The following is a 14,273-nucleotide window of genomic DNA, read 5'->3' on the forward strand; positions in this document are numbered from 1 at the left end:
TTATCGAGCATTAATATTATTAATAATCAATTATTGCAAACAACTTTATTGAATAGTTCTTTGTTTTAAATATTTCCTAATGATTTCCGGAATTTTTAGAACACAGACACATGAATAATATCCAAAGCTGCATTTTACTATTCCACTATAAATTAATGTTCCACTGTAATTAAATTCCTCTATAAATATGTATCTATTAGCATATTTTACAATAAATTAATAGATTTTCGGTCGAAATCTATGAGAGAAATTCCTTTTGTCTGTAAACAGCAGAAATACAACCAGAACTATAAATCGGGGGCAGTATGAAATATTCAGTTTAATGGGGCTAATGCTAAAAACAATAATCTAACTTTATGAAATAGAATTTTCTTATACTGTAAAAATTGTTATTACTTTTCACACTGTAAAAAATTCCGGATCAAATTAAAGTAAAAAGTACTGGCTCTCTGAAGTGCAGTATCCGTAAAATTCATTTTACAGTAAAATCTATTTCTACTAGAAAATTTTATACCGTAATTTTTACAGTAATATTTATTTGATTTCAGTGAGTGAGGGATTTTACAGTAAATACTACTGTAAAAATTGCGCTTTATCAGATTTGTTTGTTCCGTAACATTTTTCAGTAAATATGGAATTTACTGTAAAAAGTTATGGTACTTGAGTGCCGGAACTTTTTACCGTAATTTGATCCCGAATTTTTCGCATTATGCTTTAAAAGATAATATGTATTAACTTACATTATCATATTTTTCAAACCAATTACGATTCCGTACAAAAATAAGAGTAGAAAAAAATGATGCAATAGCCTTAATTTTTTATAAGATTTATTTGTTTGACTTAAAGGCACTGTAAGAAATGGTTTCTTAATTCATGAAAACTTCTTCGTATTAACAAATTAATTCCCTGTAATTGTTTTTTCTCCAGTTCTTTTCATTATTCACATGAAACATAAATCTATGTTAAATCTTACACCACGGAATCTCTTTTATGAGTTTTTCTTTAAAGAAGTTCATTTTTATAAGTTGTTTTAGCTGATAATAACTGATAAATTATTTTTCTAAATTTACATATAAATATACAGTCAAATCCCGCTATAGCGAACACTGTTTATATTGAACTCCTGGATATTGTGAACGAAATATTCGCCCCCGTGCCTTACTACACAAGTATAATGTTATTTTTTGTAGATATAGTGAACCAAAACAAGAAGAGATGTTGGATATTATGAACTTTCTTCTGTCTTCGACTGATTTATTTACTTAATTTTTTTTGTAATAATTTTGAGATTTCTACTTCAAAATAAATACATATACCGATTTTTAAAACCATCTATAGCAGTGTTCCCCAACCTTTTTATCACCGCGGACCTGTCAACGTTTGATAATTTTACTGCGGCCTCTGGGGGGGGGGGCGTTGATTGCTTATATTTTAGATTATTTTGATTTATTAATTTTAATTCAATTGTATTTAAACATGCCTTCAAAATAAAATACAGTTACACCAAAAAATAAATATGAAGTGATTTAACATTTTAACTTGCTAGAACGTTAAATCAATGAGAACCCTGAGCTTGTTTCCTTGCAATGAGACGGTTCCATCTGGGGGTAATCGGCGACAATGACACCCGAAGTGTGTGTCCAGTTTATTCCGTTGCGTTGTTTTAGTTGCTGTTACTGTTCTTCATTAGTTCCAATGTAAATTTTGCGTAGCGCTTTCGTGTTTTATTTATGATATTTACAGTTATGATGATTGATTTTTTTTTATTAAAAGTAATTGAAAGAGAAAATATTTGCGGTGGTTTTCTTTTTCTTTTATTTTTAAAACATTAAAAAATTTATGTCACTACCTGCCGGGGCACCTTTTTTTTTAAATAAATAAAATTTTAATGAAAGACAGATATTTTTAATTTGGGGTATAAACCTAAGAATTTAAATTCAGTTTCAATGAAATGGGCGGTCCGGAACTATTTGATCCACGGACCGGGGGTTGGGTAACACTGATCTATAGCATGGAATGTAGCACTAAGTATTTTCTCTTGTTTGCTTCCTTATTGAATAGCATTGAAAGAGAACATTCGAAGAGGCGGCTATCTACCGGTACCTCCATACTTGCTTGAAGATGAAGCCGATGATTTTACTCAAGAATTTGGTGAGATTACTTTTATGAGTTCGAATGGATGGTTAAACAGGTTTAAAAAGCGGAGTAATATAAATTCAGGAAAAATTATCGGAGAGTCGGGAAGAGTGTTTCCATATCTGATGTTTGGATTGCGCATCAGCTAAAGATTACAAATTTTTTTTGTACGCTAGGCGTAGAGTAATCTATATATATAATTCTCTTACACGGCGACAAAAAAAGCCTCATTGCATTTCCCCGAATGGCAACGCTAGAATATCGACCAATGATTGCAGCTAAAAATGTCGCATGCCAAATCTAGCTGAGGTGGCTCAACATATAGCGCTTTTAAAAACGGAAATTAAAATAACCAGAGAGAGCATTCTTACCAAATGTGATCTCTTCCGAAATTCACCCTATCAGTTGCGGCAATCTCATACTATTAAGCTAGGCGGAAGTGAGTAGTCTTTGTCGATAGATCTCTATTTTAGTATTTTGCCGAAAGCGCTTTTTTCACGAATTTATATATTACGAAATTATTTGACGATTTTTGATTTATATTACGAGTTTATTTGTTTTATTATTGTTATTAGTCATTCATTGAAAAATGAGTCTCAGTCGTGCTGTTACGCTTTAAGATTTTATACTATAGCACATTTCTAATAGGTTTAACAAATTACATGTCATTTATTTAACAAATTACATGTCATTTATTTCAAATTTATTTTAATGACTTAGTATTTACTAAAAAGATGTAATTTTTGTTTTTTTAAAAAAAGTTGTTATATGGATTTGAATAATTGTTTTGAATTCTTAGAATTCTGTGCATTTGCAATGTACCTTAGTTAGTAGCGAGCGAATCGAGCTTGGTTTGCGAAGCAAACCATATAAGATTGCTTAGCAGTTTTCGGGGGATCGCAAGCGTTAGCGAGCAGGGGGCGCAGCCTACTAGTAAAAAATAAAAGTTAACACATTTTTGTTACTACGTATTATTTTTCAGTCATTTTTGTATTTCATTTTAACGGTCATTTATATAAATAATTTGTGATAAAGGGGGGGGAGTTTAGAAAGATTAATTAAAATTGTTTGCGGAACGGATATAGTGAAGACCCGGTTATAGTGAACCGAAATTTTGGTCCCTTGACGGTTCACTATAGCGGGGTTTGACTGTATTTTAGTACATTATTAGGAAAAATATATCTAATTAAAAAAAGAGGAAAAATATATCTAAGTGAAATTGTCAGGAAACATTAATATACAAAGAAAAAAAGTTTTTCTCCAAGTGTCCGTAGGTTAATGGAAGTAAATCTTGTTACCTCAAAGAAAAATCATTAAAGTAATATTTATAAAATTTCTAAGCAAGGGTATCAAAAAAATTAATTTAGTGACATTAAAATGAAGTAAACCCAAAGCAGTTCAGTTACATAAAAACTGCTTATAAGTATTTCTTATCTTTTTTAGACTAATATCTATTCATATACTTTTTACAATGTTCAAAGAAGTTATTGTTTAGTATTTTTTGATAGAACAGACTATCAAAAATCGTATTGATTTTATTAACGCGTTATTTTTTTTAAAAATTTATATTAGTTAAAATGAATTCAGAGAGTATCTTTAAAGTTGTAGAAGGTTGGTGGTTTTTGGCATAAATTTAACTTTAAAAGCTTATTTTTTATGAAAAAAGTATTGAAAATAAACTAACAAAACATGAATTATGTAACGGGATGGCAGATAAATTAAAGTGAAAGTAATGGAGAAAATTTGCTTTTTGTATTGCTGAATGATCAACCGCCCTTGCTTGTGGATTCCCGATATCTAAAATGTAATTATTTGGAACTATTATTATACATGGAAAGTTGTCTTTACTCATGCTGTAACACTATCTCTATGGATATATAATATTAAAGCAGTTTTTCAAAGCTAACTTTTCATAGTATTGAGGGGATTTATAAATCGACTATGTCAACCTTCATCTATCAAAAGATACCTCTTGATGGATTCAAGTTAACATGTCTTATATACTAGTGATTTGGTATTTAATATTTGTAGTGGCAGTTACGCCACATTACTCCCCTTCCAAAATTTTATCTGTGATAGAATTCGATGAACAGATTCCATTAGTTGATTCATGCTGTTTTTTTGAATTATTTATTTATATCATTTTTGTGTCCCGCAGTGGACTGATCGTTAAGACACAGTTCCCAGCAGATCACCGAAGTCAAGCATCACTGGCTGCGGTCAGTGTGAGGGTCGGTGACCACTTGGATCAGTCTGCGTAGGGACCGAGGGTGTGCGGTATTGGTCCTCGTTAAACTGTTCTACCGTAAAGTGCTCGACTTCGAGTGCAGGTCGTTGAGCTACCGAAGCGGGGGTGCCATCCCCTCTGCAGAGGGTCAAAATTGAGATGGCATGTCCGCGGATCATCCTCAGAGATGTTTCCCAGACCGTCGCCAATAGCCCATTGTGCAGCTCTAGTGCGACGTAAATGAACTACAACAACAACAAAAATATCATTTTTGCTCATTATATATATATTATGTATATATTTTTATCATCATTATGTATATATTTTTTCTTCATAGCCTTTCGTTCATTATTTTTTCTTCTTCTTGTTTTTATAGCTTTTTGCAATTTTTTCCCTTCATTTTATTTATATCATTTTGCTCATTTTTTTCCTTTTTATTCATAGCATTTCGCTCTTTTTTTTTTCTTCTTCTCAATGTTGCTTATTAACCGGGAGACTTTATTTACTTCACCGGATTTTTTCTTTCTTTCTTTGAGCAATATATTTTTAAGCAAATCAACTGTTTTTTATTGTGGACCATCCATCATTATTGGAAAGTTCATATCACGTCCGGGTCACCATTGTGGGGATTTATAAATCGACTATGTCAACCTTCACCTATCAAAAGGTACCTCTTGATGGAATCAAGTTAACATGTCTTATATACTAGTGATTTGGTATTTAAATATTTGTAGTGGTAGTTACGCCACATTATCTATTCAAATTTCAGTTAAATATTAATATGTACTATTGAACCACAAAAAAGAGTGTAATGATTGCATTTACAACCAAGTTTGCACATTTGTGAAATTAAAATAATTTAGTTATTAAAATTGTATGCAAAAGAATAAACTAACTATAGTATAAGATATCTATAAAATTATAAAACTGAAATACATGTACTTGAGTTTCTAGAACTACACGACCTTGTAACAACTTATTAAGGCATCCAGTCTTAATTTTCCCGATTTTCTAATTTTATTCAATATTTTTAATGCAATTTTAATCTCATAAACATATTTTGTGAGTGCAATAAAAAATAAAAAATTCAAACTGTCTAAAATGTTTAAATAAAACATTTTATAATTGACAATTAAATATTAATAAAATAAAAAAAAACATATGCGATTGATTGCTAGTCGTTTAAAAACATTCAAACGAATTCAAATCGAAACGAAAGGAGAAAAAAAAGCTTTGGCAAGTAAGGTTGGTAAAATAACTTCTAGGGTAAACTACAATTAAGATAATTATTTTGTTTACAGCACACATTTTCTAAATTGTGTTTCATTAATAACTCTAATATTTCTTTTAATCTTTTAGCTTTTAATCGATGCCCTTGGATAAGGAATAAATTGAAAAACGGAAGAGTTAAGATTCGGAACAGAGGCCGGATTGCTAAGTTCCTGTGTGACCCCGGATATGAACTTGCAGGAAAAAGATTCTCAACATGTGTGAGGGGTCAATGGAACAATCCTATACCTGTTTGTGTCGGTGAGTTTTCAATAAATTTTGATATTTTTTTGTATATTAAAAATAAAATCGTATTTTATGGCCGGGAAAAGTTTGCCGTTGTTGTTGTAGTAGGCTATTAAGGCAAGGGGTGTGAATGTTCCTGTTTTCAGTGGCGCCATCTATGGTTAAGAATTTGACTTCCGCCATACCCATACATCACATCTGTTTATACGGCTGACTCATTCATACATCCATTCATTCTTCCACCGATCGTAATTTTTACCTGAACCAGAGAACGATCGATCTCCAATTCAGTACACCAGAGGTGTAATTGGTAATGGGAACATGGAGAACTTTGTGACCTGACAGATTTAGTGTGTACCAATCACCATTTACTACATAGATAATCTTTGGTAGCTGCATTTGAACTCCTGTTCTCACAAACGGGAGCCCAGAGCCGTGCCAACCAGGTTATATCTGCCCCAAAGTTTGTTGTTAAATAAGTTGTATCAATATAAAATAGTGAACACATGTTACCGTTAAAATGTATACTCTTAGAAATACAACTCTCACTTTTGACGAATTAGCAATTCTTGAGCTGTATTTCGTTAATATTGACAATTATTTTGTCACGAAAATCACATTGTTTGTGGCAAAATGCGAACTCTCAAATATAAGGCGTCCTCGTCGCAGTGCACTGTGGGATATTGTAAACTGGAACGAAGAATCTAAAATGAAAGTAGAGTGGTGTAGAGAGATCGAAAATATAGTGGTGAAACAAACCGAACGGCTGCATGATGATCAAGGAGTTGGCTTTGTACCAGGACGATCCTGGGTTCGAAGCTCGCTTCGGACATGTATGTAATTTATCTCGCTGCTCGATCTGTCTTTGTGATGTTTGCGTTACATCGATCCACCTGTATGGTGCATACGATAACGTGGTTATTAGAAAAGTTAGATACATTAGGCGCTACAAGATTCTTTTTTTTGAAAAAAAAATTAGTATGACAAAATATTTTTTCAAAATTTTGACGAAATTCGTTTCCTTGGAAAAGTGACGATAGTTATTTCACTATTTTGACGAAATGTTTGCTCGGTGCTGTGAATGACAGAAATGGGTGGTTGTTGACGTCCACCAGTGAATGCTGATAATCACTAAATTGCTTTAGTAAATGTCCGTAATATATACTAGGTCTAGTGAAGTGCCACTGCCCGGTATACATTAACCCGGTATACCCTGCATCAATTTCTTTTTAAGGTCAAGTGTAACTGCCAAGAGCCACTGATACTCTAAACACAGATGTTTCTTCTAATCTATCCTCAGCTGATTTTAAAATATCAAATAAATATAATAATATCAACGAATAAATTAATATTAAATCAAAAATAACAAATATTTGACACATTCCCCAAAGCGTTACATGTGATTGTTGACATTCACCGGTGAAAGTCGACATTCTCTTGATTTCGATCATTCACGGCTACACATATACCAGAAAATGATGTCAACATAAACGAAGAAAGTTTTTTTTATAGAGTAGAGATGAGTTATTCCACAGATTATGTAGCAGGCAGGCAAATTAACTAGGGATAAAGTGAAAAAAATTATTTCATTCCTCAAATTACCTAACTAATCCATACGTTACCCACTTTGAACAAGTGAAAATAACATCTTGACTGGAAAAACAGCAAGGTTTTTGTACGCTTACATTTATTATAATTCAGTTATATCCGTTATTATTAACAATTTATTATCATTTATTCTGTTTACTTAAACTAACATTTTGTTATTCATTTATTTTCCGCTATCTAAAAAGTAATTAAAATCAAACTATCAACACATTAGTAGATAGAATCTACCTACCACACAGGCTGGGATAGCTTGAACGGTAGGGCGCTGGGCCCATGTCCGAGAGTTCGTGGGTTCGAACCCCGCCGGCCGAAGTCTCCCCGTTTAGTAAAGTGACTGATGCACGTTAAATCTGTCAAGTCGCAAAAGTCCTCCATGTTCCCATAACAAATCAATACCTCTGGCGGTACTGGATTGGAGATTGATCGTTCTCTGATTCAGGTCAAAATTACGATCTGTGGATGAAAGAATGGATGTATGAATGGGTCCGCCCTATAAACGGGTGTGGCAGAAGTCGAATTCTTGGCCATAGATAAAAACAAGAACAATAGCTCCCCCTCTGCTTAAACAGGCTTACGTCAGCAACAACAATAAAAATTAAAACACAAAAAGGATAAAAATATTATTACATTCACGGAAATTAATATAGCTTTGTAATTTACTTTTTTTTCAATTTCAAAAAAATCTATAAATACAATCAAATAATTAACGAATTTGATAAAGGGAGAGAAACGAACTTTTGAACTTTAACCCTTAATGCTCTCATTACTTAGATTCCGAAAAATTATTGATTCCACACTTCGACCGATTACTCTAGTTAATCTGCAGATTTTCTAGGCAATGAGCGCATTATCTGTTTTTGAGCTAAAGTTATAACAAATAAAAAAACTCGGATCAAATCTGAATCACTTTTAATCTAATGATTCCACACTTCGACGGATTACTCTAGTTAATCTGCAGATTTTCTAGGTAATGAGTGTATTATCGGTTTTTGAGCTAAAGTTATAACAAATAAAAAAACTCAGATCAAATCTGTATAACTTTTAATCTAATGATCAAAATCTCACACTCTAGAACTCAATATTTTTGGTTTGAGGTGGTGACCTCAAATATGCTAATTAACTAGTGCAGGCGATATTTTAAGTTACGAAATCAGACACAAAAACGTTCTTTCTCTGAACAAACATACCTAATTTTCGATGGATTCTGATTTTTGACCTCCAATTACCCGCAATTTAGAGTCGCGATAGTTTGATCAGGAGAGTGATCTAAAATTTCAACACTCAAATATTAATTTTATATTATGCGTACTTCGCCATATCTTGAAAACTTGTTACGCGTATTGAATTTTTTTCCCCACAATTATGAAGTTCATTTATCCGAAGATGGGAAAGATGGAAAAAATAACTTAATATGTTTACTAAGTTATATATGTTTACTAAGAGACTAAGAGAAAACACGTTTTTGTGTCCGCTTTTGTAACTTAAAATATCGCCTGCACTAATTTTAGGTGCTCTTCTTGAACCAGTAAGATTGAGTCCTAGAACATGAAGATCCGTTCATTATGTCAAAAGATATTCAGGACGGTTCGTTTTTTTTGTTCAATTTTCGTATTAACTGATTAACGCTGGTGTCTGGCTTTTGAAAATATGTTCACAACTGTATTACAGGTTTAAAGAAAAATTAAAATTCTGCATAAAATCAACATAAATAATTTATAAAATAATATTTTCTCTTGCTTTATAAATGGTAGCAGATTTCAGCTGATAATACAGACTTTTTTTTCAATATTAGACCAAAAATTTAAAAGGTCAAAGAGGTCAGACGGTAAGCTTATTTAGATATGCTTTTAATTAATTACTAACAATTTATAAATATTTGCAAGACCAATTGGTTTTCAAATTCCGTAAAATTTGTAATAATTCATAGAGTTCATAGGGTCTTTCACAGATATTAATAAAACAATAAAATTAGAAACTTTAAATTTATGATTTGGTATACTTTATATGCTAGTTGTGTTCTAATCCAAGAGATTATCAATATTTTTTAATATTAAAGTTTCAGAAAATTATTTTAATCTTAGAACAACACTATAAAGTGCTTAAGTTAGTGCACAACAATTTAAAAATATCTTTTCGAAAGTTTGCATTTATTAAAATCTTTAAATAATTAATTAATTAAAAATAATTTAGGAGCTGCATAATTAGTTGAGTTCAAATGCGAAAAAAATTCCATAATTTAAACAAGGTAGAGAATTTAACTTTTTTTCGGACGTGTTAGTTATTTTAATAACAAGGAAAATTTAGGAAATATTTTCAACGCTAGATGGCAGTGAACAGGTATTGTTTGAGGATAATTTTAAAGTGTAAAAATGTATGGCGAGATAAGTATTCTATACCTGACAGAGATTAATAAATATTTTTGGGCTGAGTTATAGCTAAAATTAAGCACTATAATTTTTTATTCCAGAGTTATTAAATTAAATATATCATTCTGCAATGTAGCAAATAAAAATTAATTATTAATTAAATTAATAATGCAAGATTATTAATTTAATTAAAAATAATTTTATTAAAAATAATGCATTATTGAAATTTTGAGAAATAAACTTGCATTATTAAAACATTAATTTGCATGATTAAAAAATTAATTAATAATGCAAGTGTAACATAAAAAATAAAAAAATAATTAACTCACAAAAAGCACATATGCTCTTTCTTAGAAATGTAAAGCATGTATGCGAATTGTTTTTGAATCATGCGGGAAAATGTTCAATTTTTTATCAAAATTAAAATCTATAATTCAAAATGTTCAAAATGTTCAAAATTAAAATCTATAGTTACTTAGAGCACCCGGCCTGATGATACTGTGAATTTCTATCGTTTACCTCTGTAGTCAGAATTATTGCACTTGTATCATCCTCATTCAAAATTCTGCCACTTTAATTTAATCAGAGAACTGAAATTTTATTTGCAATTTCATTATGGATGACATAAACAATTTTCAATTGTTTTTTGATCACAACAACAAAAAAAAAATGATTGTTAAACACGATTTTAATTTTGTTAGAACTGTCTAGATTTTCAAACTTTTTCAGTCTCAGGGGAAATTGGATATTCAACATGAAGCATTAAATTTTATCTCGCAGCTAATGCAATGCAAAAAAATGCAACAATTTTTCTATGCATGCATGTTTGCAAATGATTGTTAACTTAAGAGAAACTGCGAAATTTTTTTTTTCTAGAAATACATTGTCAAAACATTTCTTTCAATTTAAATCTAAAAAATTTTGCTATTGAAAATATTTGAAAGTAATAAACTTAAATAATATATTTTCTTTGATGAAAATAAACTCAATTCCGTTTAATGCTTCTAAAAATAAGAATTGTTTCAGTTTTATCATAAAATATTTAGAATATCATTCGAAAAATAAAATTATAAATTTACTTCGGTTTGTAGTTATTTATATAAAAAGTGAAGTAATTTATTTTTTAAATTATGAAAGAGGAGGATTTTGTGCTTTTATTAGAGTTTTCTGGCAAAAGAAAGAAAAACGTTTTTATTTCAAAAATTAATGAAATTAAAAATAAGGAAAAAAAAATCGAAAAACCCTCTTTCACGAATTTAATATAACAAGAGTTTAAATACTAAAATATTCATGAGATAAACAACTTTGAGATGATGAATAACTTATACGTTGAAAACGTCCCAGGAAAAACTAAGTAGCATTTTTATTCCATAAAAATCCCCTAAAGTCCCAGAAGTTTTGTTGGTAGTATACGAGAAACAATTATGGAAACATCATTATTGTATAAGAAACATTTAATTTACTTAAGAAAAATAATTGTGAAGGTTGTTAGATAATTACAATTCATCAAAATTTCAAGTTTTAAACTAATGCCTGGAAAATGGAAAAAAAGTCAAGAACATTTGACGTTTTGTAACAATTTTCTAGTGGGTTCTTTTTTTTTTAAATGTTCTACAGCATGGAAGTATGTCATTATGAGCAATAGAATATTAATGTGTTATTATTTACTTAATCATGCGTTGTTAACAATGTCAAGTTTTGAGCAATTTTCTATTAACGAGATTCGTCAATAGATTAATATGATTCAACAAATTTTTTTTTTTAAAAATTGGTTCACATCTGACAAAGTTTTCTTTAAAAATGATTTATTCTGTGTTATTTTCTTCAATTTTTATATAAATGACTTGATAATATCTTTTATTGCATTAATGTTTAAATTAAAATTAATTTAATAACATCTCTAGAGAATTGCAATTGTGAACAAAGGGACTATTAGGAATAGCTGAGAAACTAAACCTGCATTTGGTTTTGGCCAGTTTACTTCAAGTCTGCAAATATAAAGAGTAACATAAAATAATTAATCAATCAATGTTTAAATTAAAATTAATTTAATAACATCTCCAGACAATTGCAATTGTGAACAAAGGGACTATTAAAAATAACTAAGAAACTAAACCTGCATTTGGTTTGTTCAGTTTTACTCCAAGTCTGCAAATATAAAGAGTAAAATAAAATAATTAATCAATCAATGTTTAAATTAAAATTAATTTAAAACATCTCCAGAGAGTTGTAATTGTGAACAAAGGAGCTATTAGGAATAACTGAGAAACTAAACCTGCATTTGGTTTTGGTCAGTTTTACTTCAAGTCTGCAAATATAAAGAGCAAAATAAAATAATTAATCAATCAATGTTTAAATTAAAATTAATTTCACATCATCTCCCGAGAGCTGCAATTGTAAACAAAGGAGCTATTAGGATTAACTGAGAAACTAAACCAGCATTTGGTTTTGGTCAGTTTTACTTCAAGTCTGCAAATACAAAGAGTAAAATAAAATAATTAATCAATCAATGTTTAAATTAAAATGAATTTCACATCATCTCCCGAGAGTTGTAATTGTGAACAAAGGAGCTATTAGGAATAACTGAGAAACTAAACCTGCATTTGGTTTTGGTCAGTTTTACTTCAAGTCTGCAAGTATAAAAAGTAAAATAAAATAATTAATCAATCAATGCAAATTTTTTTTTTCAAAATATAGTATACTCTCGATATTTCAAAGTTGAAGGGATGCTAAAAAAATTTCGAGTTAGCGAGTTTTCGAGATAACAAGTTAAGAATGAAAAATGTTCTTAAAAACTAGAAAAATATATTCTAAACTAATAATATTACTCTAAAAAGTTGTAAGGAAACATAATAATAACTACTATTAAATATGTATGTAATGATAGTTGACTATAAGTCTAAGTGCAATTAATTTCAATCTTAAAAGTAGGACTAAAATAATTATGCCTTAAATAGAAAAGAATTGGTTTACAATAAACTTAATTTGTGATTTTTTCGAACAAATTCAATTTCTACGTCGAAAAGAATTAGAAATAACAAGGTTTTAAGAAGAAATGGGAATTCAAATTAACATTACATGGATGTATAATGCTAAGGGGAAAAATATTTTTTTGACATAACAAGGATTCCGAGATATCGAAGTTCGAGATATCGAGAGTTTACTGCATTTAATGGGCCGGGATAGCCTGGTTGGTAGGGCACTGGGCCCATGTCCAAGTGATCACGGGTTCGATCCTTGCCGGCCGAGGACTTCCCGTGTAGGCATTGGTGACTGATGCACGTTAAATCTGTCGATTTGCAAAGTCCTCCATGTTCTCATAACAAATCAAAACCTCTGGGGGTACTGAATTGGAGATTGATCGTTCTCTGATTCAGGTCAAAATTACGATCTGTGGATGAATGAATGAATGTATGAATGGGTCCGCCCTATAAACGGGTGTGACATATGAGTGTGGCAGAAGTCGAATTCTTGGCCATAGATGGCGCCACTGGAAGACAAGAACAATCGCACCCCCCTGTCTTAATGGCATATGTCAAGAACAACAACAGTATTTAATTTTCATTTTTTAAAATTATATCTTACAAAGAATTCACGCCAATAATCTAACTTTATTTTCAAGCAAAAACAATATTCTTTTTTTAAAAGTCATTTATCCAAAATCATTAAAGGTAAAAAATAACAAAAGAAATTATTGTATGCAAAACAATAAAAAAAAAAACTTAAAAGAAAATTGAAACAATTTTCCATTACTTCCAGACACCTGTTTTAAAAGAATGTCAATTTAGGAAGTTGGCAATCAATCAAAAAATAAATTAACACTTGGGCATTTTATAATAGACTATTTCTCATCAGCGGAAAAGTTCGTGTTTTTATTTTCTCTCTCTTTAGAATCTGCCCTATGTAAATTACAATACACGTAGAAAAATTGTTTATTCATGCAAATTATGTTTTCTTTGCAGTACATTTAGTTTGAAAGGGACATAATCGTTAATATTGTAAAACTTTCAACATTGATAATTGACAAGCGAAAGTTGCTTATCTTTGAAAACTAATTGTACAAATTTATTTACACATAATTAACTATCATAAAAGAGTGGCAAAATAATTTTAACTAATATTTGAATAATTCAAAATTATCTTTACAGTTATGGTTTTATAATTGAAAAGCAAATATTTTTACTTAGAAAGAACAATATTAAATGAACAGTAATTATTTTATGATGGATGGCCTTTATATTTTCAACGTTTTGTCTAATTATTCTATCGGAGCTGAAAATTCATTAACTATAATAAAATTTAATTTCGTAGAGATATTTTACTCAAGCATTGCTTTATGTTAAATATATGTTATAATCATGAAAATATTCTCAAACATATGGTTTATTTATTCGTACTTCGCATTTTACAAAGTTAAATTT

The 14,273-nt window shown here is 30.0% G+C and overlaps 1 protein-coding gene across 2 annotated transcripts in view; it reads left to right on the forward strand.

Annotated features, from left to right (window-relative positions):
• Positions 1–14,273, forward strand: part of LOC107448829 (uncharacterized) — a 228,833-nt gene that overhangs the window by 6,078 nt on the left and 208,482 nt on the right. Inside the window, exons 2-3 of one of the 2 annotated variants that reach the window (XM_016064181.4) lie at positions 2,062–2,151; positions 5,723–5,893. In XM_016064181.4, the coding sequence (XP_015919667.3) occupies positions 2,062–2,151; positions 5,723–5,893 (261 nt within the window). The remainder of the gene's footprint in view (positions 1–2,061; positions 2,152–5,722; positions 5,894–14,273) is intronic. The other variant, XM_016064182.4, reaches the window with a different exon arrangement.

Source organism: Parasteatoda tepidariorum, chromosome 2, assembly GCF_982258835.1.
Source record: "Parasteatoda tepidariorum strain Cologne lab strain chromosome 2, Ptep-v5.0, whole genome shotgun sequence".
Classification (NCBI taxonomy): Eukaryota; Metazoa; Arthropoda; class Arachnida; order Araneae; family Theridiidae; genus Parasteatoda; species Parasteatoda tepidariorum.